This window comes from Lepidothrix coronata, unplaced genomic scaffold (assembly GCF_001604755.1).
Source record: "Lepidothrix coronata isolate B3197 unplaced genomic scaffold, Lepidothrix_coronata-1.0 Scaffold12, whole genome shotgun sequence".
NCBI classification, from domain to species: Eukaryota; Metazoa; Chordata; class Aves; order Passeriformes; family Pipridae; genus Lepidothrix; species Lepidothrix coronata.
The window spans coordinates 6,697,506-6,721,651 of record NW_016690192.1 but is presented as its reverse complement, the minus strand read 5'-3'; the positions used below and the strand labels follow the sequence as shown (position 1 = coordinate 6,721,651).

The window sequence follows — 24,146 nt, the reverse complement described above, 5'->3', positions numbered from 1 at the left end:
TCTCCATCCCTAGAGGGATTTAAAATGGAATGTGGCACTTGGGGACATGGGTGGCAGCCTTGGCAGCGCTGGAGAACGGTTGGACTTGATGACCTTAAAGGTCTTTTCCAGCCTAAATGATTCCATGATTCCTTTGCAAAGATTAACCTAAATTTTATCATCAAGGTTTATTTAAAGTTTTAGCATCAAAGAGGCCTCAGGTGAAGCTTCACACTAGAACTATGTCAATAATCATCATAGGCCAGCAGCACAGGCCAGCGATGTTTGAAGAGGACATTGCAGGAAATTAATTCCCACTCAATTGCAACATAAGGGTGTGCCCAGCTACAACACTGTGATCTAATGGGAAAGCCATGCTACAATGGGATCCTTCAGCCTGACTCTGTGCTCCAAAGAGGGGGGAAAAAAGCTGTTTATCTTGTTCAAAGCAGATTTTACTTTGAAGACCAAGCCTGTGTACCTTGCCAGCTGAGAGAGGAGAAGAATGCACTCTGCCCAACATTCCTGATGTTATCCTGGGGTGAATCCGTGGGACCTCTGCCTGCAGCACAGAGCACCAGAGACATACAATCAAGCTAAACCAAGCTCAGCCTGTAGGTAAGCATGTAAATAGATAAATCTCTGCTGCCCTTACCTGCCAAAGCAAGAGTGTCCTGGTGCTCCTGGTGAGAGGAGAAGAGGATGGATGGATTGATGTCTTTTGTTGTGAAGTTCTCCCATGGGGGAGTTAGTTCAGTTTGTCTATCTGTGGACTGTATTTCTATGTCCAGTATAACATGAAAGAGCTGAGGATATTTGTCTGGAGAGTCACAGGCATCCAATTCAGGCCTAAAGGGGACAAGAGTGGTAGAGTTTTAAAGGGAAGAACATTTCTGGGAAGCTATATAAAGTCTTTCAATATATGCAGGCACAGAGACTTCTCATATTTCATCTGTGACTGTTCTCCCTCAGCCTTCATAAGGCTTTTATGTGTCAGGTATGATTAATGTTCAGCTTCAGATACTCACTTGGTGAATTTTAGAGTGGTTGTTCCCAGGGCTATGAATCCAGTATGAAATTGAATTTGGAATATTTGTGTGTTGGTCATCTGAAAAAAAAACAAACAAAAAACCAACCTGCAGAGCACCGGACTGAAAAAGTGCTTAAATTCCTGAAATTAAAATAGCTGTTTATATGCAGTTAGTTAAGTCTACCCTACTGCCAGCTACTATATAGACTATTCTTAACTGCTGCATAAGCTAATTCATTCTGCTTGTTCTACAGGCAGCAGAGCTTTTCCTTCTCAATATTCCCAAATATTCCAAATATTTCCATCTGCCTTAAACCCTGCTGCTGCAGCCTCCATATAGCAGAAAGCCTTCATAGCCTTCAGGTCCCTACTTCCCTTTATTTCTGGGATCCACTCATTAGTTTTGCAATTAAATGAAGCTGTTTCCACAGTTTCATTTAATGAAATTATTTATTTGTTATTTTATTTATTTATAAACAAAAGAAATAAATAAAGTAAATTTTATTAGTTATTAATATAAATAATTAAATTTAAATAGGTTTGGGAGCAACAGGTTTGTACCCCAGGAAAACATAAGAGCCTTTCACTTGCAGTAGAGGCTTCAGGAAAATATTATCTCTACAGCAACCAGCACCAGTAACAAATGAGGAAGACAAAAACATTCACTGGTCACTCTGCCACTTGAATATTAAGGTTTCCAACATATAATCAGGCAAATTATCAAGGTCCCATGTTTAGCCACCTCTTGGTTCCTCACATTGCCTCTACCACACAAGAGAAGTTAAACAAGCTCCTACTTTGGCTTGAAGACGTCCCCCGATGGTGGATCTCATGTGGTAGACAGAAACAACGACATCTCCATGGACAGTGGCTCCCAGTGGAATTAGGACTTTCCCTTCTTGCACACGGTATTCTCTTTGAGGGGAAGAGAAGGAAATCCACAGTTAAGGTCCCTCCTACCACCCATCATCAGGCTCAACATAAAACTGTCATCTCCTTCAGGGCAAGCAGGGAGAAGGAGCATTCAGTGCTCTGCTTGGTGTTAGGGTGAGTTAAAACAAAATTATCTCAGGGGGGAAACCAACACAGCACTGAACAATCCCACCACATGACAACCTCAGACTCACTCTGCCTTTTTATTTCAACACTAAGCACTAACTTTCAATTAATTTTGATTAATATTTTCATTTATCAGGCAGCCTGACAAAGTTATTAGACATATTCCAGCAAAATGAAGCTCCTAAGGATGGGAGAAGGTCACAGAACTCACTTCATCCTCTCATACTCCTGGGCAGTGGTGAGGATCCTGGTCTCTCCGCTGAGGATGTCACAGAAAGGCCGGCAGCCGTTGCGTTGCTTGTTGAAACAGGGGACAGGGCTGAGGGTGACTGACTTGATAGTGAGTGGTTTGCAGTGAGGAATGATGGGCTTGTCTGCTATTAGATCACAAATATATCCTATGTACCTGCAGGCAGAGAAAGCCAGTGCTGAAATCGCCATCCCAGGTGACCAATTTCCATTTCATACTCAAAGTCTACCTTGCAATCCAGTGAAAGTGCCACTGTACTCCATGTACTCCAGCATCCTTGCAGCTGGCACAAAACCTACACCTCTGTTTCTGTAAGGATGCGGCTGACACAGGAGAGGGATTCACCCAGGCCCTGTTATCCACAGGTTCATCACAGGAAGCTTTGGGTTAGAATGGACCTTTAACGGTCATCTAGTCCAACCCCCTGCAACAGGCAGGGACATCTTCAACTGAAATAATAGGATAATTCAGGTTGGAAGAGACAGCCGAAGTTCACCTCTCCAGCTCTTTGCTCAGGGCAGGACCAGCTTCCCAACTCTATCTCAGAACTGGATTATGTGCTGGGGTAATACCCAACCAGGAATCTCCAAGGACAGCAATCCCACAGCCACTCTGGACAACCTATTCCAGCATGCCTTCACCACTTCACTACTTATTTCTGAGGAGCAAAGTGGAGTCTGAATGTCTGTCTCAGCCTGGGGCTGGGCACACAGTGCCAAAACACACGACAGGGACTCTGGCAGTTTTTACCACGAAGAATACACGTCATAGAGTTTAGTCAGGATCCTGTACCTCCTGTGAGATGGCCACAGTACAATTCCAGGTCTCTTTGTGTTCAGCAGCTGCATGGCAGGGCCAGGACTAGAGAAGAGGTGACAGAAACAGAACATGGCGCTGACCAGAACTGCTGAGGCTGCACGGCCGTCCTGTCAGAAGGGGCAGGGAGAGAAAAGTGTGTGAGTATCAGACAAATCCTTAGAATTTCAGCTCTTCCTTAAATCATAAAAAATCATTTGTCCAGAAAGACTGGGATTGAGACCACCAGCTGATGAGGATTTTTCTGTTTTGTGTCATTTGTTTAATATCCAGGACTTCAGTGAGTGGCACTGGCCTGGATCAAAGTTAAGGTAATATCCAGGGAGCAGCCAAAGCTGAGGATGGTTTAGGCTTGGTTTTAAAGCCCATAAGTACATTTTATCTGCAAATGTTGGTGTTTCATGGCTGCTCTCAAACTGTAATATTACAATTATTTCAAACATAGGCCTGGAAGTGACTACAGGGATCAGTGTCCACCCATCCCACATGTGCAGGTACTTGTCTAAGAGAATTATCCTGGAAGAGTTCATAAAAAAAAAATCCAGCCCGAGGCTCCCTCACCCAAACACCTCCACAACCCTCAAGCTACAGAATGTTCCTTAACAAGTCTATGGGGCTTTTCAGGGTGATTAAGGATGAAAGTATGATGAGTAGGATGAGTCAGATTGATGGACCAAAAATACAGAAAGAGCAGGAAAAAATCAGTGTATCCCCAGTGCCCTGAGTCCCTCCTATACTCAGGAATATAGGAGGTGATGAGTCATATGGACTCTACCCCAGCTCTGGTGAACCAAACAAAAAGGAAAAGCCCTTCCACCAAAATCCAGGTCTGGATATTCATGGCACAGTGATGGATATGAGAACCTGCTCAATCCTGCCAGAGTACCATGACACCCAGCTCATGTCCCCCTCGTGTCAGAGGGGACAGAAGATCCCAGAACTCAAAACTCATTTCCAAGGAAGAAGTAGGAAAGCTGCCCCATCAGGCAAGCAGTCCCCCTCAAAGTCTGACACAAGTTAAAAGTTATACAGAATCATAAAATCCCAGACTGGTTTGGGCTGGGAGGGACCTTAAAGCCTATCCAGTCCCACCTCCTGCCATGGGCAGGGACACCTTCCATTAGACCAGGTTGCTCCAAGGCCCATCCAACCTGGCCTTGAACACTTCCAGGGATGGGGCAGCCACAGCTTCTCTGGACAACCTGTGCCAGGGCCTCACCAAATAGCATTCCAGCCATTTTCTGTAGGATTTGCCATGCTGGAGCTGACCCAGACCCTGGGAACCTGCTTGACATTTACAGGCTGTTTCCTTTTTTAAGGTTTAGCCCCTTCCAATTGCTTCTGACAAGATCTCTCAGATTCATATAAACCAGTGGGCTTCTGCAGACTTGTTAGTGTTGGAAAGGACTCCCTATACTTTACAGCATTATCCTGATATTTATTGCTCAAAGGACAGTAAAGGAATTTGATTCTTGAGCTAATTTCCAGGACTGGAGGCATCAAGTGCATCTTCCTCTCTATTTGAAGGGAATTTACATCTGGTAGCCTCTGGCTGTGCTGTGCAAGGCAGAAATGCCAGACTCATATGTGAGGTCTATGCAATTTGGGATCAGTCATTTCCTCCGTTCCTCCCAGTTTATGCTGATCAGGGCTGACAGCCTCCTGGATTTAATTTAGGCTCCAGGAGCAGAACACAACTCTGCTTTTGGGCATTGCTGTCTGTCAGTATGAAAGGCTGTACGGGGTAAATTACAGATTAGTCCTACAGAATCACACCACTCTCCTGCAGCCCATCTACACTTTGCCCTGTGCTGAATAACCCTTGTGAGAGATTTACCATTTCAGCTGTGCTGTACAAAGAGCAGCAGAAGGCAGCTGGGCTGCTTCAGCCAGTACTGATAGCAAGAGACTTCAACATTCTCAGATTCACAGTCTGACAGAATTGCCATCTATGTGTGTTCCGCCCAATTTCCATCAGCCTTCAGTCTGGAGGCTCCGTTTTCTCCTGCGACTACTTAAAATAAAGCGTGAAGTCATAGAATCCCAGAATGGTTTGGGCTGGGAGGAACCTTAAAGCCCATCCAGTCCCACCCTCTGCCATGGGCGGGGATACCACCCGCTAGATCAGGTTGCTCCAACCTGGCCTTGAACATTTCCAGGGATGGGGCAGCCAAAGCTGCTCTGGACAACCTGTTCAACTGGGCAAATCACAGCAGCCTGACAGCTCTTAGAGTAGGTTCTCAGGTGAAATTCAAGCGTTTTTGCTCCTCATCACCTCTACAGTTCACTGCTAGAACAATTGTAACCTCTCTGGCTTTGCATTCCTGCTTCTTGTTCAGTGTTACCCCTCCCAGCTTATCTCTACAGCTGCACATGGAAGATGATGTCCCTCTCTATGAGTTTTATTACATCCCTTTTTCTTTTAGAAGCTGTCCTCCTCCTTGCACACAGACTCCAAACATGCAAGATGACTTATGGCTCATCATGTGGTGACTTTTTGGTCACTCTGTACATACCATGCAATGGATGACACAGACATTTTTGGGGTTCTGCTGCAGCCAGTTGTGCATGTTCTTGCAGACAGCGTAGAGGTTGTGCAGACTGGGTGCCTGTCGGACTGGCCAGCTACATTCAGACACCTGCAGGAAGGACACCAGCAACATAACCAGCTTTGTAAGAGCATTAAGCCAGGCCTGCTTTACAAATGCTTTCTCCCCAGAAACCTACTTCCCTTTTACAACCTACAGTTATGTGCTTGAAACCTGCTCCATCTCTCCCCACGCATAATTCTGCGACGTGATTTCCATGAATGATGAGGAGGCAAACAAAAAAGCATTCTCAGTCAAATAACATAAAACTGATGTGTTGGTCCTGACTGCACATTTTTAAAAATTTACATTCCACGTCAGATTATCTCGAGTGGCCCTTTCATAATGCTCCAGTCTCACATTGATGTCTGCCATATCTAAAGCCTTTGTACAACGTGTCCCTAAAAACTACTGCTCTGATTTGCAAAGGGTACTGAGCATCTGTTGTTCTCAGTCGTTTTGTGTCAAAGGATTCCCAAGCCCTATGTGACAGATATTAAGCTGATGAAAGGGAATCTTCTGTTAAAAAAAAAAAAAAATCATATCTGAGTAAGTATAGTTAATATATGAGCCAGGAAAATGAATGACTCCTTAGAGCTGAAAAACCACAAATCCTAAAGTATATCTAGTTACTATTCATCAGTGTACTAGTTCTGAGTCATAACACTTATCTCTAGAACAGTCCTTGCAGTCTCAAGCAGCACATCAAATAGCCTTAGACAGACACCTCCCTTTCATCTGGTTTTAATCAAAATATCCTTTTTTTTAAAGGCATTTCTGGCTAGAAGAAATTTAAAGGAGAAATGTCATGAGGCTTGTCCTCAGACAAAGAACTGGTTTTCTCTCTTGGCTGACATTTGGATCCTGCTTAATGAGAACAGGGAAGGAAGGAGATGATCTATCCAGATGTTCTTAAACACACATATGGTTCCCATACCTGTTTTATCTTTACCTCTCAGAGGAAGGAAGAGCTCCAGGTTTCATAAAACTTGTGCTCAAGGTTCTGTCTTACACCTGCACGACATCTTGGAGCAGAACCAGGCATCCTGACTCAAAACAGAGAACCACTAAGCTGTGTGTTGTGTCAAGTGACAGCTCCAAGGACTCCCAGAGGATGCAGGGATAGGCCAAGCTGGCAGGACTGCCTAACCCAGGCATCCATCCTGCTGGCAGAGCTCTGCTTAACATTTGGTAGACTTTCGCCTAATTTAATATCTAGATATTCATCTAATCACTTTTTAGACTCATGAAAGCTTTTGGTCTCCAGAATATCCCAAAATTCAGCTGTGCCCTTGGTGAGCAAGTGCAGGTTTGTGTTGTAGAAACCACCCAACAAGTCAAATCATGCTCAAAGTTTGGAAGGCAGGGAATGACCATTCCCTATTTACCCTCTCTGCAGCATTATACTCATCCCCCACCCTCTCCTGTCTCAAGAGTTGTGGTTTGTCTCACTCCCGCTGTTGTACATCCTTCATTTTCGCTTTTAGAATTAGTATGACCAATGACCCTTTCACTGATGATCTTCTGAACAAACCTCACACCAACACACTGTCAAGCATCTGGAAAAGTCATTATCACTTGTCTAGTAAATAATATACATTTCCCAACAGTCCATAATTATATATTTATGTTGCCTATAATTACACATCTGCCTGTTGGTTGGCAATTAAGAAATTAAATCCCCTCTATGTAGCATTTTGTTTACATCAAATCCCCACCACTCATGACACACAACCTTGGGGAAAAGTAACAGGAATTCTTCTAGAGCTCTGGGAATGAGCAGCCAGAGCTTGTTTTACTTGAACAGTAGGGCAGCAAGTGCCAAGAATGTGACCCATCAGGGAGTTTGAAGTTTGGGTTTGTTTAATGTTATATTTATGTTACATGTTTTGAAACTGCTCAGGCTTCCTCAGGCAGATGTGAGCTCTCCTCTCCTTTCCTGTTGGGGACACAGAGAGAACAGAGCACAGCAAGGTCTCAGTGTGAGGAGTCATAAAATGGGTTGGTTTGGGAGAGAACTTAAAGTTCATCTTATTCCACCCCCTGCCATGGGCAGGGACACCTTCCACTAGCCCAGGTTTCTCCAAGCCCCATCCAACCTGGCCTTGGACATTCCCAAGGATGGAGCAGCCACAGCTTCTCTGGACAGCCTTTCCCAGTGCCTCACTAACCACTCATAGTCCCTTGTCCTCCTTGATAGACTGGGCACCCGGGGCTTTATGATCCAGTCAGCCACATCCAGGCAGAAAAATAGCCCAGCAGGACATTAATTCATCTCCCTCCTGTGCCACTATGCAGCAGAGTGACCTACTTTGATCTTAGGAACAAAACAGTTTTAAAGAGTGTAAGAATTGAAAATTTTCATCCTGACATCTTCACCCACAGCAGAAAACACTCTGAAGGTGATTTCACCTCCTTGATGGCCCATTAGTATCTTTTACAATATATATGAAGTTCAACCTTATAAATGTTTCATGTGTTGTGCTATGCACCTTCATTTTCATGTAAAATACTTGGAATCAGTACTTCCTAGCTCATAACCTGAAAGTACAATATTTTATTAAAAGATGCATCATTTTTTTTCCTGTGAGAATCAAGGCAATGGTTCCAAAACACCAGGTCATGTTTTGAGAGTGATGTACAAAGTCACCTGCTAAGATTTTGAGTAGGTAAAATTTAGGATTGGAGGAGTTATAGACAGATCATATAACAATAGAAGTTTAAAACTGGGCTTTCAGAAGTAGATGGATCTTCCTTCACCCACCAACAGCAAGTGTTGCACCAGCACCAATCAAGACTGAAGATTCAGAGCCCTTAATATCTTTTAATTAGTCTTTCCTTTTCATTTATTCATCTTTGAAGTCATGGCTGTTTACTGAAGGTCTCTGAGAAATTTGCTTCATGAGTGAGTGATTTCTGGTGATCAGAGCAATTGCTGAAGGTAAATTCAGCTATACCTCAAATTAAAATTAAATTAGGCTTATAGGTTAGATTAATTTATCCTGACTGAGGGTTAAGCCTTGCAACTGCTTTTGGCTTTTTTGTTGAAGGCAACAAAAAGTGAGAAATTAAAAAAAAAAAAAACAAAAACAAACAAACAAAAAAAAAAAACCCAAAACACATCAGTCCCTTCTGGGAGAAGGAAAGAACAGGAAGTTTTTGGAAAGATTAAATCTAATCTTGCATTTCACCAGCAGCATTTCATAGAGATTTCCTCTAAAAGCCATTAATGAACCAGAGCCTCGCAATGCTCCTGTAATGCTGCTGTGGTTTTAGAGAGGGAAACTGGGCCACAGGGTGGAGGTGGGTTTTTAAAGTCACAAGAGCCAAAATGTCCCTTAGAACTAGTTTCCAGTCCTGTGCTTTGCCTGCTAAGGGCTCCTACTTGTTTAAAGCACAGGATTGTTCAACATGAAAATAATCTACCTTCTTATACTGGTAATTTCTTTCAAAGCCCTTTCATTTTATTCTTTATTTCTCTTCAGCAGCTTCTAACAGCTCTGTATGAGATCAGAGCAGTGCAAGCTCCACTCAGTGCCTCTTTCTGACATGAGAATTATGCCCTGAACTTTCCAGCTCTTTAATCCCTGTGATCCCAGGCATCAGCTAAAACCCAAAAACCACCACAGCAGCTTAAAAACACCTCTAACTCCTTAATCATCTTCTTACATTCTGCCATGCTCAGAAACAGGACCTGGTGCCCCTTTTCCCAAGGAGTTTCACCCCTTCCTCCTGTTAAACTCTTAGGAGACACTCACCCTGTTGTGGAACTTGGCACTGCGATAATATTTGGGGGACAAGTTGAAGACGGTGTAGTGGTCGGGATGTCTGGAATCCAAAAACGTCCTCACATCTTCAATGTGGTTCCTGAATCCCAGCTCCACGCCTTCAGCCGGAAAAGACATCACTAGGAAAGCAAGGAGAAGCCAGGCTGAGTCTTTATGTAATTCTGGGGTACCACAGGTTGTATTTATTCACTAAGCAGCACTTACCTATGATTCTTGAGGTAATGTAAGAAATATCCAGCTCCCCCTTAGTGTAGCTAAAAGAAGACAAATCAGGAGACAGACATTACAAAAGCAGCACATTAGAGGAACCAGAAGTGTTTTCCCACAAAAATCTGCTTATCACACAAAGAAAAATGATCTTAAAAATAACTCTTAAGAAGAAGGAGCAAATGGCCTCCTGCAGACAGTGACCCAGCCTTCCTCTCTACACATGCAATTAGCTGACTGAAGGACTTGCAAAAAAGGTCCCTTTTCCCTTTTGTCATTAATTTTCAGTGCCAGTTTTCAGGAGAAATCTCTGGTAGTTTGCCACTTTGCAGATCCCTCAAAGCCTCTGAAGTCTTGCATGCATTAAGTTTCTTTAATTTCTTATAGCCCCGTGTCCCTTGGAGGTGGGCAGAGAGCCAAGCACAGGGGAGCACACCAGCAGAGTCACCAAAGCAAAGTCACCTCAGCCCTTTCTTAGATTCAAAAGGTGGATTTAGTGATGGGAACATCAGCAAGTAGAGCCTCAAGGGAGGGCATTGATATGAGCCAGTTTTCAGTGACAAGTGGTAGTTGAGTAGGACCCCGCAGGGAATCCTCCAGGAATTGGAGACCAAGTATTCCACTTGCACTGGGAAGGGGGTGCTCATCTACTATGAAGCTTAGATTGTTTTACTTTGTATTTCCTGCTTCCTTGAGGTCAAATACCAATTATGAGGCAGAATCAAAGAAGCCACTTGTGATTTTCACCTCCTTCCTTCATTGTGTTCCCTGGGAGTTGTGCTGTGCTATTCAGGTGGCAGCTGGGACTGGCACTTTGCAGCCAGTGGTTTTACCTGCTTCAGCTGTACTGTACCTGGCAACAGACTGCATGACCTTGGAAGATGTGTCTTTCAGGGTATCCTTCAGGTTATCCTTCAAATTGCTGAAGAGTCTCCCTGCTCCTCCTTTCACCATATCTAGCAAGCCTCCCCCATAGCTGGACTCCATGTCTGGTGATGAGGCACCTTCAAGTACAACAAAATCAAAGGCAACATCACTTGTTTGGAACAAACTCACAGAGCCAACAATCCCATTACTCTGGTCAGACTCGACATATTCACAGGGGCTCTGTCAAGCGAGGGGAAAAGTGGGTTTACTCATCAAAGTCAAGATTTCCCAGAGATGAAGGATGGCACATTCTTGCCAGCTGAGCTCAGAAAACAGTCTTAAGATGCACCAGAGGTGGTTTAGGTTGGACTTCAGGAAGAAATTCTTCACAGAAAGGGTGATTAGACATTGGAAGGGGCTGTCCAGGAAGGTGGTAGAGCCTGGAGGTGTTCAAGGAACGACTGGATGTGGCACTCAATGCCATGGTCTGCTTGATAAGGTGGTGTTGGGTCATAGGTTGGACTTGATGATCTGAGGTCTTTTCCAACCTAATTGATTCTGTGACTCTGTGACCTTTAAGATCCCTTCAAACTCGAGCCAGTCTATGATTCTAAGCTCCCTCACCTCTCCAGCCAACTGAAAGTAAGAGTAGCTCTTCACCATGAAGCTGATTTGTTGGTCACAACCAAGACCAAACCAACAACCACCTCCACAGGGACAAGAAAAAGGCCCTCAATAGTTTATACAACGCTAAATATATACAAATATACATTTGACTGCAGCTGGATGACTGAAGGTTGTCCAACCCAAATCATTCTATGATTCTATGATAAAATGATATTTTAATTGCTTATCAACTACGAATTAAGCTCTTGACTACTTAAAAAAATTGCTGTCTGTTTACTAGGCCTCAACTATTTTGATTTTAACAAATTTTAACTACATTAGTTATATACATTTGTTACCTCATTATGTCTGGTTCTAGAGCATGTCCATGAGCGTTGTTAGATACACACTACTGAAATATTGTTCACATAATCATCATTACCAAAAGAAATATTCTAGAGGCATTCAGAATGTTAAGAAACATGAAAAAATCCCATTAAAATGCTCCTACTGATTTACTCTGTAGATTACCACACCCATTTAAATGGCATTTACCCTTTCAAACCTGCAGTGAGTTATCGATAAATCCTTAAACTGGAGATTCATGGGCAAAGTGATGTTATTTATTCCCCGGTGCTTAATGCACTCTGATGTCATGATCCACATGCACTTCACCCCTGTGCTAGACTGGTAAATTTAGAGGCCACCTCTTCTCCTCTGCACTCTGCCAGCTTCAGAACAGAAGATACCTTCTCAAGGCACAGTGATATGTCTTTTGCCAAAGTACTTGCAAATATTCACTTCAAATATGATTGAAGAAAAAGAGAAAGAAAAAGAGAAAGAAAAAAAATCAAACTAACTCATCTTGGAAGTATGGAATCAGTGTTAGATCTCTCCTCAAAAAGTTTGTTTTCATGTTACTCTGTGTTAGAAGAGCCAGGGATGGAAGGAGGAGGAGATGTTCAAAAGGCACTTTCAGTTCTGCAGGTCAACTTTTAACAGAAAGGAAGGCAGAAAGGTGGTAGTTTGGAACAGGGAGAAGGGGACAAAGGGATCAGAGGGCTTATGGCTCTGGACAAATTCTTACAGTTGGAAGTGCTGTAGGAGAGGACAGAAAGGCTTCAAGAGTACAGAAAACCCAGAATCTTTAGAAATCCATCTGAAGATTTAAAAAAAGGGAGAGAGGAGGAGAAACAGGGAGAATTAAAATGTCACTGTATTTCTAAAAGAATCCATTAATTGCAAGTTTCCTGTGCACACTAAAGCAGAGGAACAGAAAGGATGGCTAATGAAGAAAGATGGCACCAGAACAGGGAGGGTTGAGCCCCACATCCCACACATCTTCCTTGGACACCAGCCACCTCACAGGCATCACCACCACTGCCACTGCACTTCCCTGAGCCGTGCTCAGTGACAGCTTTGTTTGCTCTTATTGAGAATGAAAGTCCTGAGAAAAGAGCAGCTGAGTTGTCCCTGAACCCCTGGCCAACCTGCAGGGACTGTGACCTGTGGCACTAGAAGAACCAAGGACACTCCCTGAGGTGGAAGGGATGATCCAGTGGCTGCTCCCTCTCTGGAGGAGCAGGAAGGAGGGTCAGGTTTCTCTTGCAGATAAGGTGATCACCAGGAGCTTGGTCAGGTGGTGAGTGAGCAGCTCAACAGCATTTCCCTGCTCAGAAAAATCTTCCTACCAGACCCAGAAGAGGGAAACTTCTTTCCCTCAGCACAAAAGCAAAGAGCACATTATATATTGAAATGAAGTGCCCAAGGCACATGACACCCCCTCCTTCTCCTTCATCCCACCAGGAACTGCATCCCAGGTGCTTATTTGTTTATGCTGTGACCAAAGCCAAAATTAAAACTCGCAGACCTCACACAGTCCCCAGAAGCATCTCCCAAGGAGAACTTAGAGCACTTTCCAGCACCTAAAGGTGTTCCAAGAGAGCTGGAGAGGAACTTTGACAAGGGATGGAGGGACAGGACAAAGGGGAATGGCTTCCAACTGCCAGAGGGCAGGGTTACATGGGATATTGGGAAGGAATTGTTGGCTGTGAGGGAGGTGAGGCCCTGGCACAAGTTGCCGAGAGCAGCTGTGGCTGCCCCATTCCTGAAAGTGTTCCAGGCCAGGTTGGACAGGGTTTGGAGCAACCTGGTATAGTGGAAGGACTCCTTGTCCATGGTAAGGGGTGGGACTGGATGAGCTTTAAGGTCCTTTCAACCCAAACCACTTCAGGATTCTGTGGCTCTGGTAGGTCAGGAAGAGGAGCTCATAATCTTATCTGCATGGAAATAGTTTGCTGCAAGTTATCAATGCAAGAGCTGCCACAGGAGTTGAAGTTGCTGCCTGGAAGACTCACTATGGAGAATCAGCCTCTATGTAAATGAGAGGCACCTTGTTCCTTGCAGAACAAGAACCCTTTATTCACCCAGTTGTTGGATACTCCTCAAAAGGCTCAGTGAGAGCTGTGCTTCTGACCTCTATTTGTAGCACACATTTCAGTGGGATCACTTACTGATAGCAGCCTTTTCCTTTTTAACCCAAGAACTTTTAACCTGGGGGTTCTACTGGGAAGAGGCCTCTTCCTGACCAGCCCTGTTCAGTGATGGCAAGGATGACATCATTGAGGTGCTTCAAGTCACTGGGGCGATGTGGACAAGAGGCAACTTCATCCATTGGGTTGATGAGGTGAAGTTTAGATTTGTTCTGGTGGAAGGACTTGCTCTGACCCAATGCCTCCCCTGAGAAGAGACTATTCTGTGTTCAGAATAAACCTCCAGTAGCCACCAAATACAGCAACAACCTGCTGCACTTCCTTACAAACTAAAACATCCTATAGCAGCATCCTGGCATGGTCCTTCCTCAACAGCAGCCAAGGGATGGGATTCCAGCTAAAAGAGCCCTTGCTGACAGCAGAAGCCTTGTGTTGTACAGTATGGGAGCTGGAGAGCACAGAAATCTTAATTAAAGCACTTGAGTGCTCTCCTGGCTGATTTTACAGCACTATCAGGGCAAGGATGTGCAGTGCAGGAGAAGAACATCTCTTCCCAGGGCAGAGAAAGCTCCAGAGGAGAAGGCTGTGATCACCAGGGGAGTGCAGAGGGAGGTGCTCCTGTACAGAATGGCTGAGGGTGGTTCCCCTGCCTGCTGTCCTACCATGACCTGCTCACCAAAGACACAGGTGCTACACCAGCACCTGCAGTGCTTCCCCAGGACAGCTCTGAGGTGTTGGGAGCTTACAGAGCCTGATACTTGTTGTTATTGTCAAAAGAGACCCACTGTCAACTGTCTTCCCTTAATAGGGCCAATCCATCAGTGTATGTATCAGCCAGACTAGGAAATGCATCTTCTGCACAGGAAGAGGGAAAGAAATTGTGCTGTATTCAGAGGGGAAATACCCACTTCCTCCCTACCCCCACAGAGGAACCCTCACCTCAAATCCCCTTGCTGCATTCTGATGAGTAATGTTTGTGCTTATCCTCAAAAGAAAAGACACTTAAACCAGTCCAGCTTTCAATGCTGGGATTTGGGGCCAGTCCAGCTTTAAATACTGGGGTGTGGGGCCAGAAATGGGTGAATGGAGCAGGTGTGACTGAGTGATGGGGAATATTTCAGCCCCGCCACCATCACCTGCAGCCAGAGATTTTGCAGGGGACCACAGAGGGACCAGAAACAAAGGGTCACACACTGCCACCAGCTGATGGAGATGCTCACTGGTTGGAACAAGTGAGAAGTTCCTAATTTTGAAGCTTTCCCTGCAAAATCTGCACACTGTGGTCCTCGTCAGTCTGGGGAGGTACCTGAGCACCAACCACGCCCTAGGCAACCCACAAACCCTACCAACCACAGGGAATGAATTCCAGCTCTCCAGAGAACCAGGGAGGAAATGAGCCGACATTTAAAAGGCATTTAAGACTCTGTCAGTCTGAATATTTATGCTGATGAAGCAATTCTGAGCTTGAGAGCAGGGAGGTGAAAGCAAGACGTCTAGAAATTGAAGATCAGCAGAGAAAGACTGTGTTTCACAGGTTACTTAGCAAGAGCAAACAGACCTTTTTTGCCTGTAAAGGGCAGACAAAAAGCAGACATGAAACCATAGGAAAGGAAGCAGGTTTCCCTCAGTCTGCCCAAACTATATGTAACAGTATCTTCAATGTCAAATTATATATTTTTGCTCAGAGAGCTACTGCCTGTGCTTTCTTTAGGGATGGAGTGAGGAAAGAGATAAATATTCCCTGTTCCTTATCTTAAAATCATAGAATGGTTTGGGTTGGAAGGGACCTCAAAGCCCATCTCATTCCAACACCCACTGCCATGTAGAAAAGCATTAAAGCCTTCACCTCCCACTCTCCCAAAATAGTGGTTCAGGAGTATTAAATACCCCTCTGTATTCTCTTCCAGTGGTACCACAAGATCCTGACACTACGATGAGAAAAAACTTGTTTGCTACTGTCTATATGTCCCAAATTTCACATTTCTGGAAGTTTTTAGCTACTCTCTGCAGTAATCTCCCTCCTCACAATTATTTTTGGGAGGAAGGAAGGGTTATTTGCTTGTTTTATCCCCTGAGACTCTTACCCAGGCACAGTGCGAGAGGGCAGCACAGTGGAGATCACCATGTGCCTTGGCAGAAATGACCCTTTTAAAGTTCCCTGAGCTGAAAGAAGTCGAGGCTGCTGTTGTTGTGGCCTTAACAACAAAGCCTGGATTGTTTTTAAGGAACATTCAACAAAAAAAAGATACTATTTGTGCCTCTGCCTCCCCCATCAGCCCCGCCAGCCAGCGGAGAAGCAGCACAGCTCACGTTCCTCCCACACGCAGCTCTCCCAACAGAGCTGGGAATGTGGGATGTGCTTTCCCACCAGCATTAAGGGATAGAAAGCTGCTACAACCCCATCATCATATTTATGGGCTTTCCCTTGGCATTGCAGTGTGAGGAGGAGAGGAGGAGAAGCCCTGGGGCAGGAATTCCTGCAGCAACGGTTATTGGAGGATCCTTGTGTAGGTACCTCATGTATGGGGGGATATTGTGTGCAAAAAATGGAGAAACAGCCAAAACGACCCAGGCAGAGCAAGAGTCACAGATTCCTGGGTACCCTCAGCATTCCCAACTCCTGCCATTCCCCACATTCCATCTCTCAGGGGATTGCAAAACAATCCAGACATCACTGGAGGAGTTTAAACTCCTGTGTCCAGGGGCAGGGTGGCAGGAGTTTCTAACTGCAAATCTCTGGGCAGGTGGCTCCTCGGATCCAGTGAGATCCAAGGGCTTCATTTGCCAGCTAGGTTTGGAGTAACCTGATCTAGTGTCCCTGCCCATGGCAGGGGGTGGAACTGGATGAGTTTTAAGGTCCCTCCCAATCCAAAGCAGTGATTCCCTGATTCTAACTATGTTTTAAGAGCACAACTTCAGTGTCCTGAAGCCCAAACCTTCCTTCCAGCTCATACCTCTCATCTGGACAGCTAAGATTTATCATATTTAATCAAATTCTCCAAACCATCTATGCTGTTACAGGCATTTGAATCCTTTATTAGGTCAGACGTTGCCCAAGTGTCATAATTACATCAACTCTTTAACAGTCACTGGGTGGTGTTTTGCAAAGGGACTGGGGAGAAATCAGCAGCAGCAGAGGCTGCTAAAACAGCAGTTAAGGGGCATTCACAGGAAAAGAAACCTCTTCTACCTGCAGAAATTACTTGGAAAGTTCCTCAGACTCACATCCCCCCGAAGACTCATTTTTTTCCTATTTTTTAGCTACCAGTCTCATCTGTCCCCTCCTCCACCACTGTCCCAGATTCCTAGTAGAGTTAGATTCCCTACAAGGCTGAGCACAGATATCTTGAAGTGTTATTCCATAAAAACAAACAGCCAAACACACGCAGAGTAGGACTGCAGGACAACAGCAACAGAACAGCCTCCAATCATTGAATAATCCCATCACTGAGACCCCCAAGCCCAGGTTTCATTCATCCTGACACTTCAAGGAACCACTGTGCAAGTGGAAGGCTGCTTTAGGGAGTGTAATCCCCAAGAAAAAAGGTTAAAGCTCCTGGAATTGATTTCAGCATGGACAAAGACAAGCTTAAGATCAGGTTATAATGATGTTTGGACTCTCTAGGGGCACAGGGAAGCAGAAGATGCATCATGAGCCAAGGAGCCTAATGCAAGATAAGGGCTCATCAGATCCCAAATCACATGAGATTATAAACCAGTGTTCTCTCTCATCCCCAAACCCTGTGTGGTTTGGCTGTTTAGCAAGAAGTGTATTAACAGCGCAACTGATGAAGACAAGACCCGGCAGTTCTTGAGCAGGAGGGAAAAGCTGGATTCACCAGAGGTGAGTCCCCCAGAATGCAGCCAGCTCCAACAGAAGAGTGTAGAAAAGAATCCCAGAATGGTTTGGGTTGGGAGGGGCCTTAAAGCCCATCCTAAGCTGGCAATCAGCACAAGACACATCCCCAGCATCACATCTTAAATAATTTATTCTACTGAGGAAGTAGTTGGGGCTTTTGTTGTTGTTTGGGTTTGGTTTTTTTACTGCAGCTTTCCAGCAATTAGCTGGTACTGCTGTATCCAGGCCTTTTGCCTGGAGTAGATGGAAACAGCCTCAAAACAGGTAGGTTTAGGTTGGATATTGGGAAAATTTCTACATGGAAAGGGCTGTCCAGCCCTGGCACAGCTGCCCAGGACAGTGGTGGAATCCCCATCCCTGGAGGGATTTAAAAGCCATGTGGATGTGGCATTTGGGGACATGGGTCAGTGGTGGCCTTGGCAGTCCCGGGTTGAACTCGGTAGTCTCAGAGGGCTTTTCCAATGTGAGCAATTCCATGGTTCTGTGTGTTCCTTCTGCTGTTGGGCAACATGGGGTCCCAGACCTCCCTTGGGAAGCACTGGGAGCCGCTGGCAGCACATCGCAGGGTAGAGGAGCTCAGGAATCTCTTTTTGTGCTTTGCTATGACAAAACTGTAGAACTAATATTGCATGAGCCCAAGGCTTTTTATCTAAAGGTTCATTGGAGACTGCTTAAATGTAAATCTCATGGAAATGTGAAGAATTAAGGTATTTCTGCTTTTACTTGAGAAATAGTAACTAAGGAGTGCTGCTTGTGCTATCAACCAAACAATGCAGAGGATTTACAAAAAGAGGGGGATTTTCTCCCTTTTTTAGAAGAGCACTGATATTAAGAGGGGAGGGAGGGAGGGAATTACCCCCCAGTATCTGCCAAATTTGTTCCATTTGTTATGTATTTGCCCCTGTGAAGCTCGTACTACAGTGAACAAACTGCAGGCAGGGCCACCAGCACAAACCATGAAATCAGTCTTTGAGTTTGATTGACATTCTCTCTGCTTCTCCTCCCTGTCAAAACAACTAAAAAAAGACAAGACTCCTGCCAACACCAAATCATTCAAGTGTCCAAAACACACCAAGCAAACAAAAGAGTTGTTAAACTGAACCTCCCCATTTGAAAACGCAGCGAGGAGAGAACACAAGACAACATTGTCAGCGCCGCTCTTTGTCTCTGTGCCAGTGACATGGAGATGTCTCTCTTCTGACTCAGTGAAAAGGAATCACCAGAGTACAAGAGATTATGTTTGCAAGTGTAAAACAGTTGAAGAAATCTCAACTTCAACACCTGCAATTTATTTCAAATGCTTTTCTTTCGCAGCTACTCTGCCTGAGGAAGCATAAGCAAGTCTATCCCCCAAGTGTTCAAGAGCTATTTTCTATATTATCTAGATTATAAACACCACAGAAGAGCACAGAAAGAGATTTTTTTCCCTTTCATAACATCTATTCTTGCTGTTACTTTTATGTCTTATTTCCTAGAACCTCTTCTTCTTTCAGTGCTCAGCCAGCTGCTAAGAAAGCTGGAAGAATGCTAAGAAAGTATTGAATGCCACAGCAAAAACCCAAATAAATTGCTTCTTCACTGCCTGTTTCTCATCTTGTGAGCACTTCCAGCAACTTGAAAATAAAGAGACAAAAGCAGTGCTACACTGGTGCTCTTCTTGGAATCTGCTTTTTGAACTAACAGTGTTTTGTGTCCTGTGAGCTTCAGCTTCAACTCAAGTCTCTCTTTGATCCTCCCTTCCCTCCATTCTCAAACCTTCAACCCAAGTCCAGCACATTTTTTGGAGGAACTGGCAGTTACCAGTAACACACAGTAACATGTGCTGTGATCCTGTTCCTATACTGCATCTAGCATAGTCCATGGAATTTCCCAGACACAGCCACTGGACGCAACCTGGGGGAGACCTTAGAGCCCCTTTCAGTGCCTAAAGGGGCTCCAAGAGAGCCAGAGAAGGACTTTGGACAAAGGCCTGGAGGGACAGAACAAGGAGGAATGGCTTCCCACTGCCAGAGAGCAGGGTTAGATGGGATATTGGAAAGAAATTCCTCCCTGTGAGGGCAGTGAGGGGTTGGGATGGAATTTCCAGAGAAGCTGTGGCTGCCCCATCCCTGGAAGTGTCCAAGTTCAGGTTGGACAGGGCTTGGAGCAACCTGGGATAGTGGAAGGTCTCCCTGCTCATGGCAGGGGTGTAATGAGATGAGCTTTGAAGTCCCTCCCAACCCAAACCATTCTGAGATTCTATGGCAGGGTCAGAGCCCCTCTGGGCCAGCTCCCTGTCCAGCCATGAGGAGATCCTGCCTTCCAGCAGCGAGCCCCTCCCACACAGACCATGCTCTTGGTTCCTGGCTTCTGTTTCTTTTCCCTCTCTACACAAAGCAAGACCAATCCAAAAGGATATTATGCCAATAATCAGAAGCACTGGGAAGCTATAGCAAAGCTGTAACCTCTGATTATTTTCCTTGTAAGAAGCTGTTTATAACACTGCGAGTCTGCATTAAGAGAGGATGCTTTAAGGTCTAATACTCTGCATTAGCTTAAAGAAATTAATAGAAAAACCCAACATGAGCCCACTTTCTCAGCTCATGTGAGGTACTGTCACTGCAGAGACAGCAAATACAGCCACATTTGCTAAACCAGCAGCAATTTGCCCCAGAATTGCAAGTATTTGGGCTTCAGCACAAATCCTCATCCAGCCAACATCTCTAGTTGCTCACTATTAACCTACACACACATCTCCCACACAGCAAAGGGCAGTTTCCTGTGCCCAGAGAGCAATGCCCAGGTGCAGAGGGAATTTAATATGTGGGGAGAGAAGAGGAAGGTTTGATTGTCCAACTCTTTAACTTCATTGAGGATGGTCTTTAACTGCAGAGATGTGACCAGCAGGACCAGGACAGTGACCATCCCCCTGTCCCTGGCACTGGTGAGGCCACATTGAATCCTGGGATCAATTCTGGGCCCCTCACAACAGGAGAGACACTGAGGGGCTGGAGCATGTCCAGGGAAGGGAACAGAGCTGGGGAAGGGTCTGGAGCACCAGGAGCAGCTGAGGGAGCTGGGGAAGCTCAGCCTGGAGAAAAGGAGGCTCAGGAGGACCTTTTTGGTCTCTGCAACTCCCTGACAGGAGGGTGGAGCCAGGTGGGGGTTGGGTTCTGCTCCCAGGGAACAGGGGACAGGACAAAAGGAAAAGGCCTCAAGTTGTGCCCAAGGAGGTTCAGATTGGGATATCAGGGAAATTTTCTTCCTCGAAATGGCTGTCCAGCCCTGGCACAGCTGCCCAGGGCAGTGTTGGAGTCCGCATCCCTGAAGGGATTTAAAAGCCATGTGGATGTGGCACCTGGGAACATGGGTCAGTGGTGGCCTTGGCAGTGCTGGGGAATGATTGGGCTTGATGGTCTCAATGTCCCCCATCCTCTGGTGACACAGTTGTACCTCCAGACTGTTCCACTCCTGAATTGCCAACAGCCACTTTGATAGCTCAGGCAGCAGCTGTTCCACCCCACAGGAAACCATTAGTTAAAATCAGGGGGAAAAAATAAACATAAGGACAGTCAGGCAACTGGGAAGGACATAAAGAGCTCAGATTTGGCCAGGGCACCTCAAGAATTTCACCTTCAGGGTCTGACCCCTAACTACTCAGAGGAGGCTCCCTTGCCCACGAAAACCCAGAAGTACAGTTCCCCTCCACTGATATGTGTCACCAATTTATCTCCTTCTCCTTCACAAGGAATTTAGGTCTCTTTTTCCAACTGAAATGTGCTCTACCACTGCCCATTTTGGGTGTTTCAACTTTGGCATAATTTCTGGGAGGATTCTGAAGTATTTATAATATGAATCTATTCTCTACTTGAAAGAAAAACCAACAAAACACAGGGATGGGTGGTGGTTTTTCCTTTCTCCTATTAAGCCAAAATCCCAGCCATCTTATTTTCCTGTCTTTCTCTTACACTGCTCCCTAATCCCCCCCTCAACTATCCATCTTCAGACTGCTCCCTAATCCCCCTCCCACTCCAACCATCCATCTTCAGACTACATGAAAGATAAATCATGTCCCACCACTCATGAGCAACTTCAATTACCAAATCACTGGAATTCACAAGCCCACCTGAGGGGTGGATGTGGTTCTTTAAGCTTTTGTGATTTCATACTTGGTAAAGAAAAATGGCTTTGCAGTGAATGATAGAAATTAGACATTTATCAGCATAAAGTGTTCAGATGAACAAGGCAGACACAAGGGTGGAGTTCAGAGTATCACACTCAACATAGGGGTTTTTTTAATTTCTTGTGAAGATTTAGGAGCCCCCACCAAAAAGTCCTTATTAAAAAAAGAAGGTATTAAAAAATATCCTGTAAACACAAATCAGGGGCCACATTAAGGCCTCACGTTTGTTGCTGCTTAAATGTCAGTGGTGTTGTTTCCAGCACCTGTAAAATTTAGGCGGTGAGAGTGAATTAAAAGAAGCAAACTCTGATTAATACAGATCTCTAAACCATCAGCTTCCAGATCCCACAGACAATCCTTGATCAAGCTCCCGTGTTTAAGGGAAGAACATCCTAGAAATTGATAGAGGCCATTAATACAATTAGTGCCCTGGGACAGAATCGTAGTAGCTGGATTGTGGAAATCCTAATATTGCACAAAACCTGTAAATAAAGGTATTTTCTGGCTGTCCATGAGCACTTTTTTTTTGCTCAGCAGGGAGAGGACAGGCTTGAAGAAAGCAAAGAGAATGACTGCAATAGCTACACTGAGATTATACACCAAGATGATGTGAGACAAAGCCTTGGCTTGACACCTGCCTGGGTGTGAACACTCCCTCCCACAACACTCCTGTCTCTGGTCTCTGCACTTCTAGGAACTCATCCAGATAATGGCTTTGATGATAGGTATTAAACTGCCCACAACATCTAACCATCCCAGCAGATGGAAGAATCCAAACCACTGGAACACAGCAGCCTACTGTGAGTAAGGAGCTGCTGGCACATCCTGTGATTACGAGCAATTGCAGCAGAGATATTGTGGCAGCAAATTCAAACAGATTTCTGAAGTCCAGGAGTAAAAAAAGTTAAAAAAACAAAGACAAGCCCTAAAAGAATCTTGAAAACAAATTCAAATGGCAAGGGTGGGGAGGGAGGAAAACATGACTCTCCACCCTGCAAGTGTTCATGGACAGGCTGGATGAGGCTTGAAGCAACCTGGACTAGTGGAAGGCATCCCTGCCGTGAGTTGGAATGAGATGAGCTTTAAGGTCCCTTCCAGCCCAAACCAGTCTGAGATTCTATGAGTCTTATCACAGAGAAATTAAAACAAAAATCAAAGTAAGACTCTCCCCGCCTAAGCCCAGCCACGACTCATTAGGGTTTTTTATTCCCTGGAGAAGAGGTTATCACATTAAAACAAAGATGATGTGCTTGTGGAGTGCCTTGGGCCCACCCTGTCCTTCATGGAATAGTACAGGAGCTTTTATCGGGAACTGTAGTGATAGGGTAAAGAGCAATGGGTTCAAACCCTGTGATGGTGTTGAGGCCCTGGCACAGGTTGCCCAGAGAAGCTGTGGCTGCCCCATCCCTGGAAGTGTCCAAGGCCAGGCTGGACGGGGCTTGGAGCAACCTGGGCTAGTGGAAGGTGTCCCTGCCCAGGGACTCTGGAACAAGATGGACTTTAAGGTCCAACCCAAACCACTCCAGGATTCTATGATTCCATGCTGCAAGATCACCCTGCTCTAACTAGTGGACATCATATGTGGTCTCCCACAACCAAACAGGGTGTTTCCTTGGACAAGTCTGAGCTTTAGAAGTTCTCTGCAAAGGCTGTGAATTTTCATGGAGATGTGCAGAGCCAATGAACCAGGACCAGAGCCAGTTCCTTCCGGGGGACCACTTCAAATCCATCAGACGGGTACTCTCGATTCCTGGCCATCCAGGCAAATTTGAACCTGTGATTTAGAGGTGAAGAGCTCTCTATCCCATTACCAGCCATAAAGACCATCTGGTCCCTTTACTCCCTGATTAAAAAAAATGGTGCATGCAGTGCATCATCTACCAGAATTAATCCAACTCAGTTTGACGAGTGCTTTTCAGAGGAGGGGGGCAAAAAAAAAAAAAAAAAAAAGAAAAAAAGTAAGGATGATTCTGGGAAATAAGTCAGTTGGGGAAAGATCCCAAAGCACCCCATCCATTTTAGCTTCGGAACAAGCTTTGTCCCTTGGCAGGGGGTGAGGCGCTGGATCCCTCCATCCCACCGCCCGCGCGTGGACAAAGGGCCCTCTATTGTCCCCGGCCGCCACCCCCAGGCCGGCGGGGCCCCCCCACTATCGCGACAGAGCCCGCCCCGCCCGTACCTGAGCTGTCCATGGTGCTGCCGCCCTCGGCGCGGGGCTGCGGCTGCTGCTGCTGCTGCCGCCCGGGGCTCCGGCCCGGCCCCGGCCCCGCCGCGCCGGCCCCGCCGCGCTCAGCACCGCTGTCCACGAGCTGCAAGGATTCATAGCCGTCACCGCCCGGCTTTTTCCGGTAGCTCCCGAGCAGGCTCATGGGCGAGCCGGGCGCGCCGGGAGCTGCTCCGGCGCCGCGGGCAAGCAGGGAGGGAGGGATGGAGGGAGGGAGGG

At 45.6% G+C, this 24,146-nt stretch overlaps 1 protein-coding gene across 2 annotated transcripts in view; it reads right to left on the bottom strand.

The window, feature by feature from the left end:
* DNAJC6 (DnaJ heat shock protein family (Hsp40) member C6) overlaps nt 1-24,146 on the bottom strand; it is a 42,084-nt gene that overhangs the window by 8,663 nt on the left and 9,275 nt on the right. The window contains exons 1-11 of one of the 2 annotated variants that reach the window (XM_017805719.1): nt 23,883-24,087; nt 10,571-10,721; nt 9,715-9,764; nt 9,481-9,629; nt 5,651-5,773; nt 3,111-3,244; nt 2,280-2,474; nt 1,807-1,924; nt 1,008-1,087; nt 635-828; nt 461-541 (exon numbers count right to left, since the gene is read on the bottom strand). In XM_017805719.1, coding sequence (XP_017661208.1) covers nt 461-541; nt 635-828; nt 1,008-1,087; nt 1,807-1,924; nt 2,280-2,474; nt 3,111-3,244; nt 5,651-5,773; nt 9,481-9,629; nt 9,715-9,764; nt 10,571-10,721; nt 23,883-24,072 — 1,465 coding nt within the window. In that variant the 5' untranslated portion in view covers nt 24,073-24,087. Of the gene's footprint in view, nt 1-460; nt 542-634; nt 829-1,007; nt 1,088-1,806; nt 1,925-2,279; nt 2,475-3,110; nt 3,245-5,650; nt 5,774-9,480; nt 9,630-9,714; nt 9,765-10,570; nt 10,722-23,882; nt 24,088-24,146 lie in introns of those variants that run through there. The other variant, XM_017805720.1, reaches the window with a different exon arrangement.